Below are 21,285 nucleotides of genomic sequence, written 5' to 3'. Positions count from 1 at the left end.
TATTTATTAATACTCAAGAGTCAATAGTGTGTAGTGTAAAAGGAGGAGATGGCAATTTTTTTTTGGCACCTACCATCTCATATGGCGCCAACGGATAAATTCAAAGTTGTTTGAATTTTAGCACTCTACCTCTATAAATAAAACCTTTCTTGGAGCTTAAAAGTTGTTGAAGTTTTCAAGATTGGGAGACTTAACGAGTAAGCAAGCCTTCAATGCATCATAAGGTTCAAAAAATCATCTAGCTAGATTATGTCTAACTGTCCGTCTATCTGTTTAGACAAAACCCCTCTATTTACGGTTAAAAGAGTTGGATAATCTTCACTCAATGTGATTTGGTGGCAACCCTTGGAATTTGAAGATTGGACAATGAAGAACATGTAGCTTGATGTATTAAAAATCGTACTAGGGACTATCAAAATGACAGAGCAAGTAACTTACTTAGCTTGATTTGTAACTAGCATGAAAGATTACATTTCATTTATATCCGTATCATACTAGATTAACCTTGAATTGAATTCGTCTATTAAAATCTATCCCATTTTCATTTTCTAAAATCATAAAAGCATCAGCTATTGAATAAAAATAAAGGATAATAAATATATCTAGTTTATTCTCATAACTTTGTATGCATAAACGTTATTAAATAATTATGAAAAATATAGATTTGAAGAGACAAAAATATCTAAAGAAGGATCAAATATTTTAGGTCGGCTAGTCGACTCCACATTAAATTATGCATCTTCCACTAACATTTCAAGATCCCCATCTTCTAACAGCTAACTACTTAGGTCCACATCAAATTATGTATTTTATTTTTAATTAAAGTGTTAACTAATGAATAGAAATAATTAAGTTCTCCACTCATGTGAATAGAGCAAACCATTTGGTCAATCTCCTACTACTTAGTGTGCTAACCGTTGGGATAGAGGATTAGTCTTTTGGCTATCGGCTGGAGAGATACATTTGGACAACAAAAAAAAAAAAAAAAAAAAGAATTAAGGTCATTAATAAATTGAAAGGTATACAGTCAAATGCTATATTCTTTTTCTTAAATATTGTAGTGGTGAATATTTACTTAAAATTAATACTCATTTTTTATAAAAAGAAATAATAATAATAATAATAATAATAATAATAATAATAATAATAATAATAAAAGATGCGTGCCTTTATGGTTAGCTTATAGTTTTGAGTTGAATGGAGATAGATCCACTAAGCTTAGCTTGCTACAAATGTAGACAATATATATAGAAAAGCAAAGCAGAATTAGAGGAAATGATAAGGGAATTTTGGGAGACTTTGGAAAGCATACGTCGTGATAAGTACGCGTTGAGTGTACTAAACAAATTATAGTTAATATATATTTCACATTTTTTCACTTTATTTTTTATCCTCCATTTGTATGGTATAATTTGATCAGTTTTTATTTTTTTAAATAATAATGACCAGTGACAATTTCTATTCATTCTCTATCCAATAAAATCAAACATGTTAGTAGAGATTTACTCATTCCACTACCTAAAAAAGTTGTATCTAATATTAGCTCTTTAGCCTCAGTTTCGCAAATTAAAGTGACAAACTCAATTTTCTCAACATATATGACAATTAATATTACCTATATTTTAACGAACAAAATATTATGTTGGTTTGAAGAAGTGATTTGAAAATTTTTCTCACAAATTTAAAATTACACTTATCATTTACTACAAGGTAAAACTAGCTAACTAGGAAACAAAACTAAACCAGGAATAAACCAACACGTTTGAATGTGAAAAACTTGAAGATGCATAGCATGCATATATGTTGTCTCTTTCTTGATTTTCTTCAATTGTTTTTGTCTTCTCATCATTCAATGGCAGCTAATAACATATATAGCTTAACGTCTCCACAAATGCAGGTTTGTTCTTTCATTTTCTAATTTCTTTTCTTTTTCAATTACGTGTAATCTCTAAACCCTAAGCTAGCTAGTTGACTTGTCTAGTTGTCTAAGCAAAACCCATTAATGTCTTTCGTGCACAATTTAATTATGCCTTTTTCTGTCTGTCTGTTTTTTGTAATTAGTTATAATATTTTGGCCTCTTGGAACAAAGTCCAAACCAGAATTTGTATGTTTTAACGACTCTATATAGTAAAGTTTTTAAAATGTGAAGTTTAATTATAATTATTTTAATTTAATTGCTTTTAGATTTTGAAATTTACATTGTATGCACGCGACTTTTATAGTTATAGACTCCTTAGAAATATTGTTCATTTGAAAACTCATTAATGTTTTAATTAATTACTATCAAATATGTTTGGCTAAAGTGTCATCTAGCACCATGAATTATATCCAATTATTCATGCCACACCCTGAACTTTCATATCGTATATATCGAGCCGCAAACCAAAATAAAAAATTCACCTAGAACTTTTAGCAGGTTTCCAAGTCTTCCTGCTGACATGACGCAGGTTTTCAAGTGATGTGGCATTTCTTTTAACCTTATGTTATCCATGTAAGCATTTAAATATTAAAAATAATTTTTTTTTTTTAAAAAAAACAAATAATACAAACAAAAAAATTAGCATTTGTATAAATTTGGAAAATTGAAAAAATACTAAACAATAAATTGGACAAAAAATATAAATTCTGAAAAAAAAAATGAACATTGGAATTGCAAAATTGAAAAGTATACATTATAAAAATAAAGAGAATAAAATTCGGGTTATTTTAATATAATAATTTTGTTTTTTTTTTTAATTTTAAATATGTAAACGCTTACATGGACAACATAAGGTTAAGAGAAATGCCACATCAGACGTCATGTCAGCAAGAAGACCTGGAAACCTGCTAAAAGTTCTAGGTGAATTTTTTATTTTGGTTTGCAGCTCGATATATACTATATGAAAGTTCAGGGTGCGGCATGAATAATTGAATATAGTTCATGGTGCTAGATGACACTTTAGCCAATATGTTTTGATTAATTGTTAGTTTGATAAAATTTATAACTATCTTATATAGTTATTAATTTTTAATTTATTATGAAATTGGATGAATCCTCACGTGAATAGTTTTGTGTGTGTGTGTGAAGCTTACCAAATAAAGTCATTAAATATCAGTAATGACTTTATTTGGTAAGCTTTATATGTGCATGTACCGAATTTAAAGTATTCACTTAAATATAATTTAATTTTATTAAGTATTGTAATCTTACATTGCTTGATTTCAAATTTCAAACTAAATTTTTTATCTAAAATGAGAGAGAAAATGACACTTTTGTTTTAATATATATATATATAGATAGATAAATTGTGCAAACTAGAACCAAATATCATCTACTATCTCCATTTCACAATGGTTGCTTTATTCCATCCCAAAGTAACTTTTTTTTTAAAAAAAAATTCTCATAGGTACCAGTTCTGTCTTTTTAGATTACCCTTTTAACTTTTCATTTGATTTGGAAGTGATTTTAACCCATACTCCTATGGGTAAAGTTGTAAAAAGGAAAATTAACATTTCATTTGTTTGTTTAAAAATTGTGGCAAACATGACTGATGAAACTTTTATGGGACGGAGAGAGAAATTGCTTATCAAAAAATAAATAAAAATAAAACTTGAGATCATACAGAAAGGGGGTGTGAGGCATTCTTGTTAATGTAAATTTCCATTCTCCAAAGCCTGGTGGCTAGAGTATACAATTAGGGTCTAGGAGTTACATTACCAGTAACACAAATTGAGGGAAAAACAACAATACTGATGTTTCTGCAAATGAATAAATCAACTTTCCAACATTTATTTCCAGCCTGCCCATTCCACACATGATGTGGAAGACAATAAATATACTAAAAAGACAGAATGCCTGAATAACATAAGACCTGGTATAAAGAATCAAAAAAGTATGGCAATCTTTGGGAGTAACAAGGTATGAACATACAGTTACTTACAGGTATGAGACAGACGCACACCGCATATATATAACAGGTATATCTTTAGCATCGAGCCGCTTTCATAAATTTGTCGTACGGACTGGAAGGTGGTAGTCTAAAGGATTGCTGCCCACTTTCTAGTGCACAAGAAAGATGGTTTTGCCCGTTTACGGGTACAATGCTCCCTGGTTTCACTTCTTCTGTAAGCTCCAATGCCTACAAGAAATAGATGGTTTAATTGACTTCTTAACAGTACTTGTAATGTCACCAGGATCGCACACACAGGCAGTTATACATAGGCATTGTTAGAAACATATGACAAAATAGTTCAGACAACTTTCGTCCTGTGATACATGCTGGGAGCATAGTTATTTAGAATGTTGTCTTATTTTATTAAAAACTACTAAAGAATTAGTTAGAATTGGAATTAGTTTAGGAATCCTTGTAATCACCCTGCTATAAAAGGGATTTTTATTTGGAATCGTTTCATTCTTTTCTCAAGCAAAACCTTTCATTATTTTCTTGTGTTTTCTTGCCCATGACATGGCACATAATATCCTGTCATTAACAATCATCAGCTTCTCAATCTTCCCTAAGTTGCTCACAACATCCCTCTATGTGCAAAAGAACCAATTTGCTCCCTTATACTTTTGGAGGGATCCCCTTTTTTGCCAGTTTAGTACAAACACTAATTGGTGTGGATGAAAAACTAAATAGTTTATGAGGGATTTACATTAAGAATCATACCTGGCAAGCAAAAGGGAACTGAATACAAATTGTAACTCAAAAATATGTAGGAAACTTTGCTTTCATTCATTATTATAGAAATAAAAAGATTGAAGTCTGTATGGGTAGAGAGAGAGAGAGACTCACTACGTTCGTTAAAAGAGGGACATTCCCACCAGTTTCATTTGAGAAGAGTACTGCCTTTGCTTCCTGTTGCAGCTTGAAACTCTGGAGCACTGACATCTTTTCCTGTTTACCCGTCACAAGGGCTTCACACTGATTCTTTACTTGATCATAAGGTACTGGTGTAGAGGAAACTGGGAAGCTTGCAACTTGTCGAGCAGTTTCTAGAACCTATTAGTATAATAAGCTATTATTTAACAGATAATGTAATTATATGAAGCTCAGTCAGACTAAAACATACAAAAGGTTCAAAGAGAAAGAGAGATGGGTAATAATATACAAAATGTACTTGGTAATGGTTTAACCAATAAGAATTCTTTAAGTTGTGATATCTCATCTACACTATGTAACCCATTTCAAATTTATCAGAGAATATTCCGGCTATTTGCCAACCCTCATTCTCTTTCCATCCTCACGTGATCTCCCCATGATAAACAGGAATAAAATCAGTAGCAAAGCCTTTCTGTGATCAACAATTATGAGGTACAGTAAGTTCATAATATTTTATTGGTATAAATTCATTAGAGATAGCTGCAACTTTTTATTTAAACTAGAGGTCCAAAAAATTATTTGCATTTATCTAAAGATATATTGAAATAGCTGGCACTATAAAAATTTTATATCTAGCATCAAATGTTCAGACAGCACTAGCATTTGAGTAAAGAATGAGCTTCATTTATTTGGTAAGAACCAACAACTATTGAAAATATTAAAAACTGTGAATATATGAGAGAATAATGTATATTTGTATATATCTCTATGTATAGAATTGTACAGACTACCACTACTTATACAGGAATAGAGAGAACCCTAATGGGCTTATCTATAAACGGGCTTAGGGTTTAACACTCCCCCTCAAGCTGGAGAGTATAGATCATATGCTCCAAGCTTGTTACAAATATGCCCAACTCTAGGAGCTCTAAGAGACTTTGTTAGGATATCAGCCAACTGATCTGCAGAGTTGACAAAGCTAGTCTTGATACTCCCAGACACAATTTTCTCCCTGATAAAGTGGCAGTCAACCTCAATATGTTTGGTCCTCTCATGAAAGACTGGATTTGAGGCAATATGAAGAGCTGCTTGGTTGTCACATATTAATGTCATTTGAGCGACCTGGCCACACTGTAACTCTTGAAGTAAATGCTTAAGCCATATCAACTCACACGTGACAAGAGCCATAGCACGGTATTCAGCTTCAGCACTGGATCTGGCAACAACATCTTGTTTCTTACTCTTCCAAGATATAAGATTACCACCAATGAGTACACAGTAACCTGAGGTAGATCGTCTGTCAAAAGGACAACCAGCCCAGTTTGCATCAGAATATCCCACAACTTGAGCATGTCCTCTATCTTCATAGAGTAGACCTTGCCCTGGGGCTCTTTTGATGTACCTCAGAACTCGAACAGCAGCATCCCAATGAGTATCACAAGGACTTTCAAGAAACTGGCTTAATACACTGACGGCAAAGGAAATATCTGGTCGAGTGATTGTGAGATAATTCAATTTCCCGATTAGTCTCCTGTATCTCTCTCGGTCAGGCAATGGCTCCCCCTGTCCTGGTAGAAGTTTAACATTTGGATCCATTGGATTATCCACAGGTCTACAATCCAACAAACCCGTTTCTTCTAGAATATCCAAGGCATACTTCCTTTGAGAAATAACTATACCACTGTGAGACTGAGCTACTTCAATACCAAGGAAATATTTCAGTTTGCCCAAGTCCTTAGTCTGGAATCGACTGAAGAGATACTCTTTCAGTTTGGATATGCCTTCTTAATCACTTCCTGTTATAACGATGTCATCCACATACACAACAAGATATATGCATTTCCCACTAGAATGGCGATAGAACACAGAATGATCAACTTCACTCCGAACCATACCAAACTCACACACCACTGAGCTAAATCTCCCGAACCAAGCTCGTGGAGACTGCTTTAAGTCATACAAAGAGCGGCGAAGCTTACACACCAAGCCAGACTCCCCCTGAGCAACAAACCCAGGTGGTTGCTCCATATAAACCTCCTCTTTAAGATCGCCATGGAGGAAAGCATTCTTGATATCCAACTGGTGTAGGTCCCAATGGTTAATAGCAGCCAGAGACAACAACAAGCGGACTGATGCAATTTTAGCTACAGGAGAAAAAGTATCAGTATAATCCAAACCAAAAATCTGGGTGTAGCCTTTAGCCACCAGCCTTGCTTTAAGGCGATCAATCTTACCATCAGGGCCCACCTTCACAGTATAAATCCATCTACACCCAACAACAGTCTTACCCACAGGGAGAGGAACCAACTCCCATGTGCCACTGGATTGAAGAGCCTCCATTTCTGTCAACATGGCTTGGCGCCAACCTGGATCCGAGAGAGCCTCACTAGTAGTCTTGGGTATAGGCACAGAAGACAGATGAGAAAGGAAGGCATAGTATGGGGAAGACACACGATGATAGCTCAAGAAAGTATATATGGGATGAGGGTTACGAGTAGAACGTGTACCTCTACGGAGATCAGTGGATGCCTCAGTGGGATCAAGAACAGATTCCAGTGGAAGTGGTAGAACCGCAGCAGGAGGATCAGATGGCCCGAGTGAGTCAACAGGAGTCTCAGCAGGTGTAGGGCGAGGACGGCGTTGATAGACCTGAAGGGGGGGGGGGGTTAGGGACAACGGGGGGNATGGTTAATAGCAGCCAGAGACAACAACAAGCGGACTGATGCAATTTTAGCTACAGGAGAAAAAGTATCAGTATAATCCAAACCAAAAATCTGGGTGTAGCCTTTAGCCACCAGCCTTGCTTTAAGGCGATCAATCTTACCATCAGGGCCCACCTTCACAGTATAAATCCATCTACACCCAACAACAGTCTTACCCACAGGGAGAGGAACCAACTCCCATGTGCCACTGGATTGAAGAGCCTCCATTTCTGTCAACATGGCTTGGCGCCAACCTGGATCCGAGAGAGCCTCACTAGTAGTCTTGGGTATAGGCACAGAAGACAGATGAGAAAGGAAGGCATAGTATGGGGAAGACACACGATGATAGCTCAAGAAAGTATATATGGGATGAGGGTTACGAGTAGAACGTGTACCTCTACGGAGATCAGTGGATGCCTCAGTGGGATCAAGAACAGATTCCAGTGGAAGTGGTAGAACCGCAGCAGGAGGATCAGATGGCCCGAGTGAGTCAACAGGAGTCTCAGCAGGTGTAGGGCGAGGACGACGTTGATAAACCTGAAGGGGGGGGGGGGTTAGGGACAACGGGAGGATCAGCTGGAAGATCAGTACTTTGGGCAACTGGAGGATCAGTACTTTGGGCAACTGGAGGATCAGCTGGAGGACCAAGGTAAGGAATATGGAGGACTTCTCGAACAGTGTCTTTTGGAGAAGGCTGGAAGAAAGGAGATGACTCAATAAAGGTGACATCTGCAGANGGGGGGGGGGGTTAGGGACAACGGGGGGATCAGCTGGAGGATCAGTACTTTGGGCAACTGGAGGATCAGTACTTTGGGCAACTGGAGGATCAGCTGGAGGACCAAGGTAAGGAATATGGAGGACTTCTCGAACAGTGTCTTTTGGAGAAGGCCGGAAGAAAGGAGATGACTCAATAAAGGTGACATCTGCAGACACAAAGTGCCGCTTGAGTGACGGAGAATAACACTTATAACCCTTTTGTAGCCGGGAATAACCTAAAAACACACACTTAACAGCTTTAGGATCCATCTTTGACCGCCCTGGCGTCATGTCATGGACAAAACAAACACATCCAAAAACCCGAGGAGGAAGAGGAAAAAGATCAACAGAAGGATACACGAATACGGGGTAAGGTTGTTTAAAACAGAGGATGGCATGCGATTGATCAAATAACATGCAGTAAGGATAGCATCAGCCCAAAAATGAGAGGGAACATGAAAATGCAATAACATAGTACGAGCAATTTCTACTAGATGCCTATTTTTCCTCTCAGCAACCCCGTTCTGCTGAGGTGTGTAAACACAGGACTTTTGATGTAACATACCCCGAGATTGCATAAAGGATTGGAAATGAGCAAATAGATACTCTTTGGCATTGTCACTACGTAAAACACTGATGGGAGTACCAAATTGGGTTTGTATTTCATTGCAGAAATTCTGAAAGATATTGAACAACTCAGAACAATTTCTCATAAGGAAAACCCAAGTACATCGTGAATGATCATCAATAAAGGTTACAAAATAATGGAAACCTAAGGTAGAATTGACTCGATAAGGACCCCAAACATCCGTATGCACTAAATCAAAGAGGGACACAGCCCGATTATTGACTCTTCTTGGAAAAGACTTACGGGATTGCTTTCCAAGATGACACGACTCGCAATCTAAAGACTCAACAGAGATACCTGGAACCATCCGTTGAAGTTTGGATAGGCTCGGATGACCAAGACGACTATGAATAAGCAAAGGTGAATCTGTGGAAGCACTGGCAGGAACACCCCCTCGCATGTAATAGAGACCCTGCGACTCAAGCCCTGTGCCAATCACCTTCCCCGTACTGCGATCCTACACAACAACTGAATCAGCATAAAAGGTTATAGAGCAGTTAAGAGTACGGGTGATTTTACTTACCGAAATAAGGTTGAAAGGACTATTGGGCACATATAACACAGACTCTAAAGGGAGAGAGGGAATTGGTGAAGCCTGGCCAATACCAACAGCTTGAGTTTGATGACCATTTGCTAAAGTAATTATGGGTAAATCTTTAGACTGAGAAACATTAGACATAAGCGAGACATTACCAGAAATATGGTCTGAGGCACCTGAATCCAGTATCCAAGTATTAAGAGTACTAGAATGAGAGAGACAAACAAGTGGGGAGGTACCATGGTTGGAGGAAGGTGTGGTAGTAACCTTTCAAAAGGCTTTAAATCGGAGGTACTCTTCATAGTCATTTGGGACGAAACTACTGTGAGCCTGAGCCTCTGAACCAGTGGTCTGCACCATATTGACAGTGGTCTGACAGAACAAATTTTGCAAAATAATATGCAAAACAGATCTTCAGGTCAACAACGAATTGACTGTAAATGCCTGTCAACAAGCTCCGTAGCCTTAGAGAGCCTTATTTTAACATCAACAGAGTCCAGCACAGATAACTGCTCTTCAAAACTAATCTCAAAGCTAGCAACAAAAAAGTCTGCTCTTCAAAACAGATCTGAAACAGTGCAAATAACACACTGATCTGAAACAGATCTTCAGGTCGCCGGAAAAATGCGGCGGCGACCGGCGGACAGCGGCGGCGGCGGCGGTGACCGGCGACGGCAGCGGAAACGAGCGACACTAGGAGATGCGTCTCCTCAAGCCGAGTCCAATGGTGGCAACGGCAGCTCGATCGGAGACCGGAGGAAGAAGTTATGGCCGGAAAACGGTCGGACTTCCCGACGGCGGCGACGCATGAGGGCGCGTGCAGCGGCGGACGGCGACCGGGTCTGCGGCGGAAGGCTCGCGACGACGTCCCTGAGGTGTCTGTGGTGTTAGATCGGAGAAAGAACCACGGTACCGACTTGGAACGTGAAACCAGTCACGGCAGTGAACTCTCCGGCGATGCTCCGATGGCGGCGGCGGCGGGATGGCTTAGGTCCTAGGGTTTAGGCTCTGATACCATGTGAATATATGAGAGAATAATGTATATTTGTATATATCTCTATGTATAGAACTGTACAGACTACCACTACTTATACAAGAATAGAGAGAACCCTAATGGGCTTATCTATAAACGGGCTTAGGGTTTAACAAAAACAATTGGAATATATTGCTTACAGATTCTAAAAGCTGGTTGACACTCAAAACGTGAAGTGAATTGATGGATAAAGACGACTTCCGGCCAGATTGGCTGCCACTTGGATCCAGAAGTGCTTCTTCATCTGTTGAGAGAGCTGGATCCATAACCTGATGCAGATAGACAAAGAGTAGCTAAAAGCTGTTAAGAACCGTATACACCAAAATACACCAAAGCTTTGCAACATAAGTGCAAGTTCTAAATGGCATCTGGAATTGGGGCCACACATTAACAGCACTGCATTACAAAATGCATGAAAATAAATTCACCCCACATTTCATCACAGTTTTCAACTATCATATGGCGTTAGCTGAAATCAAAATTTCTTCAACATTTAACCATAAAGTAATCTTTGGCTTTTAAAAAAGATTAAATACTCTAAAAGTAATTGTAGAAAAAAAGTGGAAGTAGTTCTATGTGTCCTTTTGTGATATATTAGGTCTTCTAGACTCTTACGGAATGTATTTGTGTCAAATACACTTCTAACGGACATGTCTACTTTATGTGAATCATGTACACAGAAATAAATATGCATGTATCAAATGTACTGAGTCTTGGAAAAGTTTTTATTGTACTATATATAGTATAACACCAGAGAGGTTACTAGAACTTGAACACGTGATCTAATAGTCAATGGTTCAGTACGAGGCCACTAGACAAACCTAACATTTTGAAAGAAGAGTTTGCGGGCAACAATGAAAATATGGCAAATTAATCTTGCTACCTAACCTCATCGAAATTTTGGAACTCTATCTGGACAAGCGGAGAAGATGGATAAGGAGTCTCCATGAACAAAGTTCCTGCTGGATATGCTTCATCTGGGGAAAAGCCTTGCAAAAGTTGCTTTTTCATCCCTGACAACTCATCCTGAGACAGTACAAAAGGCCCAATTCAAAAATATTGTAATAGCAAATAATTAAACAGCAAGAAATAAAAGTGCGACACTGCGACTGAAGGAAAACTAAGTTTTGAATGAGAATAACACCATGTTGAGTGCCCAATTATGAATAAATTCAAGATATGCTTTTATGTCATAGAGATATCTTCTTTCTTCCTCACCTCTGCAATTCCAAACCTTATGTAAAAGAAAAGAAAATAGATAAAGCAGCACTATTTTGATTACCTCTGATAATTTTTCATAAGTAGTTGTAAGGTTGGATATAACAATTTCTTTCAACTGTCTATCCTCTGATTTTATTGCACAGAGGGATCTCAAAGCTGCAACTTCATCTTCCGGTGTTCCATAGCCTTCAACTTCACCACCAGGTCCTGTAAATGAGGCCTGAACCTTAATTTCTTCACCCAATTTAAGGTAAGGATCCACCTGTTTATAGTAAGCATATTTCAAGTTCACATACTTGGAGCAATGCAATGGCCATTTTATCTTAAACAAGAAAAGACAAGATATGAATGATACTTATTGGCAGTATATTAAGAATCCAAACAATAAGCTTTAGGGCACAGTAAAGAAGGTATCTGGTATTAACTGTTTCATCTGTCAGTGATGATTTAACAAAAGGGATTAGTTCTGGAATATTCCACGCCCTGGCTGAACAAATAAGCATGTATGATGCCACAGTAAACAGAGACCGTCTTCGAGATGGTTGTAGGCCTCCTTCAGTAAGCAGACAGTGAATACCATTAGCTAATCATTACACCAAAATATATATAAATATAAAAATCTAAACAAAGTAGGGATAAAATACTTTGTATAATGGAAATTTGCAGAACAAATAGGAAATTCAAATTTCAAACTCACCATCTTTATCCAAAGAGATGCTTCTAAGAGAGAAGGCCAGCTGGAAGCACCGGACTAGAGCCATATGGCTAGAACTCTGCATTAAGCAAGATCAATTATTACATGATAGGAAGTATTCATTGGTATATCAACCCATGTCCCCATTTAAGGGCCAACAACACCCAACAACCCATGCCCCAATGACATTTTCAATTATGGTAAATGATACCTCTTTAACTAAAATACCCTTCATAGTTCCTTTTATTAAAGGAAGTGGGCTTCAGAATCTATGCCTTACATCCATTGATACACAGTGAATTGTTTTGAAACTTCAACATTTATATCAAATCCTACTTCAATTATGCAGCACTGTGTAATTAGGAATTAGCACTCACTGGAGTTCAAAAAGTTAAATCATTGGCATCACTCATCAGGAGGACATTATGAAGCTGTAGGTTGTATCCATAAGTTTGAAGGTACTATGGGAAAGTGGGAATCAGAGAAAACAGTGTTTTCTTTAATGCTATAAAACAAGGCTAGCTGGGTAAAGGTCCCATTGCACCAAAGGGTTACAATTTTGCTATACAGAGGTCAAACTAGTCAAATTTATACTAGAGATTCAGCACCATAAAAATACATATGGAAATATTTAAAATCTATTCAGTGTCATTTTCCATTAATTTTATATATTATAAACAAAAAAAAAAAACAAAAAACAAAAAAAAACAACGACAACAAAAACAAAACTAACTAATCAAATTTATATAGAGATTCAGCACCATAAATAAAAATACATATATGGAATATTTAAAATATATCCAGTATCATTTCCATTAATTTATTTATTTAAAATAATAATAATAAAAGACCTTAACCATGTCCTAAATCATTGTGCTTTATTAAAAAATAAAACAAAATCAAATCAAAGACATGTGTGCCCATAACTTTATGACCATGAGCATCTTCTAAGCCTCTTGAAAAGGAGCATCCTAAAATCCAAATACCTTTGATCGCTATAGCACAGTTGGTAATGGCTATAGAAAATGAAAAACCAACAAGATATTTGTAATGGGAAAGAAAGTAACCTTTGATCGCGTAAAGAGTAAAGCAATCTTGTATGTATGCGCCATGGCCTCAAAATTTACAGGAGTGTTCTCAGTCATTGTTGATTGAAGCCAGAGAGACGAAAGCAGAAGACTCACTTGGAGACTGCTTAGTCGAAGGGAAGTAAGTTCCTTGACAGTTTAAGAAAACAATATGTTTAAATAATTTTAAGAAAAATCTTTTTGGACATTGACAATAAGAGGCAGAGGATCTGTCATACTGGTTTCCTGTTGGGAACAGCACCCTTGAAGCTAACAGATTGATCAACAGTTCTAGAACTGGCACACTGCTGGACATCCATGTTAGGATTCTCTCCTCTCATTTCACCATCCCTTAATCCAGATTCAACTGCATTTCCATCTGTAATGGAAAAGCTTCTTGTTCTATCTTTTGGCAACTTCCTCGGAGATTGGGCCAAAATACTGAAGGAGTTATTTCTACTGTGGCTGGATAACTGATTAGGCATAAGAACAGTGGAGAAGATATGTTGTGCGCCAGCTCGTGTTACATGGTCAGTGTGTGCCATCGCCAAGAGCAAATGGTGGAACAGAGCATCTGGAAAGGCCTGAAGGAGACAACAAAAGCATAAGAACTAAATCAAGTTTTCGGGTAGGTAATCACATAGTAGATGATTAACAAAGAAAGCAGCTTACCTTCCTGTAATATTTTATGTTAGGAATGGGAGATATAATTTGTGCTGTTCGATAAACAGCAGAGATCGTTGCTCTAGCTGCTGCAGTGCTTGTAGGGATGTTCTCCAGCACAACAGCCATCATATCAAGGATGGGTCCAACATCCGCTACCTGCTAAAGTACATAGATTACACTCACTAAATTATAATACGTGTAAGGTGCTGATACAAACAAAAATGAACATATTGAATTATTTCTTCCGAAATAAGGCAATCCAAGCCAGGAAGTACAGAAATCAATAAATCAGGAAGAACAGAAGTACTGGAATTTAATGTTGAGCAGCTTTTCAAGCAAAATTTAATGAAAAAGTGAATCCAGGTTAAAATCCAAATAGATGTAATAGAACCATAATATGCAAGAAAATTGAATATGAATACATTGCTTGTTGCAATTGTCCTAAGTAATGACACCTCTATCAGATTAGAAGAATTTTTTTTTTCATTTTACTCAGTTCTATTCTTCTCCCCTCTTTAAGATGCATAGATTGGAAGGAGGAAAATCTTGCAAATGTAATAGAAAAGATCCAAGCCAACAAAGCCCCAGTGAACTACGACAAACCTTATATGAGAGCTGCAAGATGCAATTTTCTATTGCAGACTGAATATCATAATTCCCATTATCTAATCCATCTCCTGGACTCAACTGCTCAGCTGAGTTGTGCATGCATTTCCTTAAATGTTTAACCAGGTCACTTATTCCACCAACAATTGCCGGTGAAACTTGCTGTTTTGCATTTTCTGCCAGAGTTGTGATAATGTTGATGATATTTATTTGTAGGTCAGGTTGTTTGATGACATCCCTGTGATCCAAGTGCTTGACAACAACAGAAAACAAAATATGGGAATTTTCACCTGGTGAAAGGTGTTCACAGAAAGAACAAGGAAAAGAATGTGCATGTTAGGACTTAGGACCACTCATCAGAAATACCTACTCCAGATGAAGAAATTCTGAGAATCACCTGATTCCTCAAGCAATGCTTGCAAATACAGAAGTACTGAATGGGCAAGCCCATTCTGTGGGGACCAATAATTTTCAGAATCAAAACTGTGAAATAGAGGTTCAAGAACCCGACGAATAGTTGTTGCCTCCTTTGCAAGTAGGGCAATATTATGCAAGCAAACTCTGGACCAATAAGATGGGCTTTTTGCTGTATCCCTTTATAAAGGTAAAGAAATGATGTGACGTAAGTGTGTGATCTTTTATATCTGTAAACGAAAAACAATATATTTATAAATAATATACTCTTACAGTGTAGATGTATCTACTTTAGTGTTAATGAGACTAGGCAAGGAAGAAAACTTCTTGCTCAGATCAGGGAAAGATGAGCTGTGCTCCTCTGCTTTAAGAACTCCATCAACCCACTGTTCTGAACATTGGGACTGTTTACCATCTTTTTCATTTTCGGGCTTCATTGCGGGATCCATGTAATTCTCTAATGTCACTGCAATTATCTATATTCATTTCATGTGACATTTGAAGACAGCAATTAGTTAACTTGTCAGCTTTTATGTTCTTTGCAATTTGAACAGACTTCATGAGAAGAACAGCAACATGAAATAGGATCTTACATGGTCAAAGTCCATTGACATATGGGACTGTTCACCCATGAAACTTACCTGCAAATTATATAAATTCAGAGGAAAAAATCTTGTAAATTTTTGAGGAATTAAATTAATTCAAACACTACTGATTTGGCATGACAGACCCAGGGAAGAACAGAAAAGTGTATACAAAAACAAATTACACTGATAGATAGTGTGTGGGAGCCACAGATTATTCACAATCAACCATCCTAGATAGCCTAACAAACATTCCCTCTTTGGTGTTTGTCTGTGCGTGTATTGAGGGAGGCCCGGACGGGGGCTAGTAAGAGTAGGCTTGGTTTCCTATTTAGGAGTAGCTTATCCCAATATTTATATAAATACATGATCGCTGTTAGAATACAAAAGTCATGTCTTATATGAAGAGTCATATCTTTACACTTTAGGTTCCTTGTATATATACTCTATTGTACAAGCCATTTGATTCCATCAAATTCAAGTATACAATTGATAGTCCATGTAGTAGCACATTTGTTTTATTGTCAGTGCCATTCAGATGTATATTGTAAACTAGCATACTCTGGAGAAGAAGCATTATAATATGAGGATGCAAATGACAAACCCAACCCATGGTTTCCTATTCCAATCTTACAGTTCATCAAAACAATTTGAGAATAACAAGTGAATATCGCAATTATATTCCAATATTGGAAATTCACCAACAAATTACAGTATTACACAGGAATGAAATGAATATGCACCTAAAAAAACAAATTGTAAATGAAATAAGAAAAGACATCAATGAACTCCTTTACAGCAGGTTATAGCACATCCAATTAGTTGATAATATTTGCACATCATGGGATCAAAGGCCTTACTTTTAAAATAGTATTTTGCACAAAACATTAACTCAAATCTAGAGTTCGAGAAATGTATCATTGTAAAGTAGATAAAAAAAGACAGCCACAAGCATTTCTTCCAAGTATGCATTTAATTCGGTAATGAATAAGGATTAAGGAACAAAGAGTATTTAAGGAGTTTACCAGAACAGCCAAAGTTTGCATTCCAGCAGCACGAAACTTTAAAGCTCTGTCATGATCTCCAACTTCCCGAGCGAATTGACACAATTTAGGTATGAGGCCTTCTAAGTTGAACATGTATGTACTTTCAGTCTGTTTCAAATATTGACCAAAGAGAAAAGTTACGCCACTTTTTCGGAGAGTGACAGCAGAATGAAAAGGATTAATACATAGCATTCATTGTAATAGTTTACTCCAGATAATTCAAATGCTGATTAATATTCCAATTTAGAAATTCAAACTCAGACCATTTGAAAACAATGGATAGATCACTAGAAAGATAAATGATCAGTGAGGAGCCCATCTCTGCCAAGGTCACTTTCACAATCTACATGAGAGAAGTTCACACTGTATAAACTTGGTTTTGATGCCCTTTTTTTAATAAGTAACAAACTTATTCAAAAGACTATCATTGTATCCACTACCCACTTACCCAGGCTCAGATATCATCTAGAAGACTTTTGTTTCACTTAATATACTTCTCATATATCTAACAAACACTTTACAACAAAAAGCATACATACCTGGCTGTTTATGAAATCAACAAGAACACTGCATCCTAAAATTTGCATTTCATCTTGCCGTGTCTGTTCAAAAAGTGTCCGTACAATTCCCAGTAAACTACTAGCAAATAGTGGCCTGCAAATATTTAACAGATACATATAATCAAATACACTAGAAAGCACTCCTAAGTGGCATTTTCTCCTCAAAAATCAAGAAAGTGAAATGATGGCAGTAAGAACTACATGAATAATTAATTGGTCTCACATAGAGCAACAGCATACTCTACACTTTCTATGTTAACTTACTGGCCTTGAGAATTAAACCTTATTCAGTAATTATGATCCTGATTGAACATCAATATCTATCACATCTAATATGTCTCATTATACCACATGCTTTCTAATGACAAGAATTTACCTGCCTTGAGAAGAAAACCTTGTTCAATAGAAATAATCTTGAGAACTATGCAATTCGGTGTGCTATGGCAGCACTCGTAAAAGCAGTGATAAAAATGGCCAACAATGTTGATGAAAGATTTGTGTGCGTTGTATATAAATGCAGTTTGCTAAAACCGAGAGGTCAATTGAACTCTTATTTTCAGCATTCGGTTACAGGAAGCTCACTTGCTACACTTTTTCTTCTGGAAGAAGTACCCAGAATGTATAAAGCAAAAATAGTATTAGTGGATTAGGTTGATATAGCTAACTACAGCTAAAATGTCACTCCCATCATGCCAAATTGAATGTCCTCGAGTGCCTTAGTCCAAGCAATTTTTATACAAGTTCATTTCATTTTAGAATATCTACAGCAAACCTTATCTAACAATTATTGCATCCACGCCTTTTGCTTGAAAATAATAATAATAATAATTACAATGTTACATATAGCAAACAGAACTACAGAAGATTGATGTTATGTAAATTTGTGATGGTAAGAATCTGATGCTCAAATAGAGGAGCACAAATTAAGAGATGAATAAAAGGTAAAGTTTGAAATTTTTCCAGGGGTGAATAAGAAATGAATTGGAGAGAGGAAACACAAAATATAGGAATGGGCATTAGGCTTGAGATACAGGGGACTACAGACTACTACTTTCTCTATCCTTATGCTAAGTGCCATTGACTGCTGAAATCAAACATAAAAAAAAATACCAAATGAAACAGATATCTTATTTAAGAGATCCAAACAAACAATGAAAGAACAACATTTACCAATGACCACTAGAAATATTCTTGTGTTTAGCATTATTTCAAAAATGTACTACTAGGATAAGTAAGAGAGAGCTACTACTAAATTGGAACATGATATGGAACCCAATATACAGACACATTTCATAGATTTTTATCCTGAATTTTACTCTTTGAGAAGGTAAGAGGTTAGTTTTGAAAAGCCTCTTTTGTCTTGTCTCATGCACTTGGTTAGAAGATCTGATTTTAGCCTTTCACTTTCTAGCCTAAGCGGTATCTGGTTTTACACTTTGTCAACATTTTTTAACAGCTCCGACAAGGATCCCTAAAATTTCAATTGCGGAATAACACCCCTTATTCTTTTTCATTGGATTCAACAAAGCCATTAGAAAGACCTATCTAATTCTTTCAAATCTTGAAGTTAGCTGAACTTAAGACCCAACATGCTTCTGTTGTGAAATAAGAGGTTTTGCCTTTGTAACACTGATATCGCGAAGTATTTCTACTGGAAAAGAAATTTATGTTCCAGTTAACCTTCATTTCTTTATATCTAAAAACATAGCTATATTAGAAAATGAGGAATTCTGCATACTTTCTCAAAGATATAGTTACTTTGACAATCATCCAAACTTACATCTGCTCCTTACATGAAGATAACAGCTTCCTGTAGATAAGCAAAACTACTTTTACTGAGCCAAAACGCTCATGCCGCAAGTCCTTGTAACATCTCTGCTCCAGATACTCAGTGATCTGAATAAAATGTATACACTTTTAAACATTTAAGGGAGACAAATGATGATACTAACAAAATCATAGAATTGGAGCCATTGGCAAATCTAAAATATCTCTTTTGAAGAAAATTCTGGTACTTGGGAAAGTATTTGAGCTAACCACTTAACTGTGCATCAATGTGATAAACAAAAAATATAGGTTTAAGTTTATTCAAAGAAAGTTCCCTGAGACTGTTTACTTATACCAAAATGTAACAGGGATTTTCAACAAGGGAAAAGATACAAGAGTAATGTTCTCAGCTTGTGAAAATGACAGTTGAATTTTATTCTAAGGCATGACTGCATAATTGAATAATTTGGAACATGCTCAGTAAATGAATAAATAAATACATAAAACTAAAGAGATGATCACTATTCACTAGAAAATTGATGCATGTAAAATTAAAAGTGGATCCATGGCCAAATAAAAACTTAAACAGTTAAACCTTTCCTTGGGTATACGCAAAGGATTTTTTGAAGCATATTCACAAAGTTTTGCTATCTTCCTATCATTCGGTTCAGCATCCTGTCAAACGCCAAGTTAAAATTAGCAATAAAAAATGAACAAGGATAATAAATGGCATTTCATCATATAACCTACAATGTAGAAGTTAAATAGAAAGTAAAAATAAGAGCTGCAAACATGAAATCCCTCACACTACTGAAAGAATGAAAATTAGCATATTTAACAATAATAGAACTACATTGTCATAAAATGGATCTGCTCAATAAGGGGTATGCATAAGGTAATCACGCAATTGTTTAAGAATAATATTTTAGCATCAAAGAATCACCACCAAGTCAATATTACACTTTAAATGATGGTAAGCCATAATTCACCTGCGACCGGGGGAAAATATCGGCAAGGAACTTCTTGTACCGTTTAACAGGCTGCCTTGACCTTGATCTCAAGGATGGACAAAAGAAGCATAGGCTACCACAAGCAGGCACAACCCGCCTTGACATAACCCCCATTTTCTATACAATTTGAAGCCCACTCCTGTGCAAATCATAGATAAACTAAGTTTTCAGATTCACCAAAGGCCCATTTCAGATAAGATAATAGAAGCTCAGGGAGTTCCGAAGATTATTAATTCACTAATCAAGAATTATACCTTCTTTTTCATGTTACTTTTTCTAGACTAATTTCAATGATACACAAATATTAACCGTTACATTAATGAGTTCCAAAAAAAATACCCAGTTAGAGGGTCAGAATTCAGAATTCAGAATCTATGAACTACCAAGACAAGAAAAGGATTTGAGTTGCCGGAATAATCAGTAAATAAAAAGGGTAAAATCCAACTCAAGAAATTAACTAAACACATACCTATAATGTATAAACAAAATATGGGCAATTCAACTATTCGGCTTTGATGAAGATCTCGATGCAGACCAGCCTATAATAAGCTCATGAGTCCAGAAGGCCCACAAAAATTAAAAATAAAAAAAAAATCTCCAGTAACACAAACTAAATTCTCAAGCAATCAATGACCGAAATTAACAAACAAAGATGCTACAATTCTCAAAAATTGAGGATCAATTTCTGCAGCGGACTCTATCACTCAAGGGGAAGAGCACAGAGGCCTGAACATTAACATCTCCCCTTGCGACTATGCGGGGTTTTTCCTGTCAATGGACTTTTCTTGATGTAAAAGGAGAAAAGACCAAAAAAGGAAAGCACACACTTTTCTTAATTCCGAACACTAAATTGCAAGAATTACTATTATTACTCCGTATTGTATTACTATAATACTCCGTATAAGTAATATTTATATAAAAAAAATATTAATAAGGAGAAGACAGGCTGTTGCCTGAGGTGCGAATGTGAGCCAGCCACGTAGAACAGTCAAAACGGGCTCAACCCTCGGATTGGGCCCGTTTTCAACCCGTGTTATAGGCTGGTTGGGTATCAAAAGTTTTTACCCGGCTCGTTTAACCCGGCCAAAATCCGGGTTTGAACCACGGGTTACCCGGGCTAACCCGTATTTTTTTAAAATTTATTAAGCCGAACAAACCAAAATACCAAATACCAAATGACCTAAAAAAAA

At 36.4% G+C, this 21,285-nt stretch overlaps 1 protein-coding gene across 3 annotated transcripts; it reads right to left on the bottom strand.

Moving 5' to 3' along the window:
- Positions 1-3,618: 3,618 nt before the first annotated feature.
- On the bottom strand, positions 3,619-21,229 carry LOC116027687. 3 transcript variants are annotated; one of them, XM_031269403.1, is made up of 20 exons: positions 20,565-21,229; positions 20,075-20,234; positions 19,686-19,760; positions 19,099-19,214; positions 17,298-17,412; positions 16,738-16,866; positions 15,722-15,769; positions 15,402-15,604; positions 15,112-15,308; positions 14,712-15,004; positions 14,115-14,267; positions 13,682-14,026; positions 13,443-13,592; positions 12,379-12,454; positions 12,107-12,234; positions 11,743-11,943; positions 11,349-11,486; positions 10,601-10,729; positions 4,777-4,983; positions 3,619-4,119 (listed from the first exon to the last, which is right to left on the bottom strand). In XM_031269403.1, exons 2-20 carry the CDS (start codon positions 20,207-20,209, stop codon positions 3,967-3,969), a joined length of 2,991 nt encoding a protein of 996 aa, XP_031125263.1. In that variant the 5' UTR covers positions 20,210-20,234; positions 20,565-21,229; the 3' UTR covers positions 3,619-3,966. The 3 variants fall into 3 exon arrangements, with proteins under 3 accessions (XP_031125263.1, XP_031125264.1, XP_031125265.1); XM_031269404.1 differs by having other exon boundaries at positions 14,115-14,264; positions 20,565-21,226; XM_031269405.1 differs by lacking the exons at positions 19,686-19,760; positions 20,075-20,234; positions 20,565-21,229 and having other exon boundaries at positions 19,112-19,216.
- Between the last annotated feature and the right edge of the window lie 56 nt (positions 21,230-21,285).

The sequence above is a fragment of the Ipomoea triloba genome, chromosome 8 (genome assembly GCF_003576645.1).
Source record: "Ipomoea triloba cultivar NCNSP0323 chromosome 8, ASM357664v1".
NCBI lineage: Eukaryota > Viridiplantae > Streptophyta > Magnoliopsida > Solanales > Convolvulaceae > Ipomoea > Ipomoea triloba.
The sequence above is the reverse complement of the archived record's forward strand: the minus strand, read 5'-3'. Positions and strand labels throughout refer to the sequence as shown.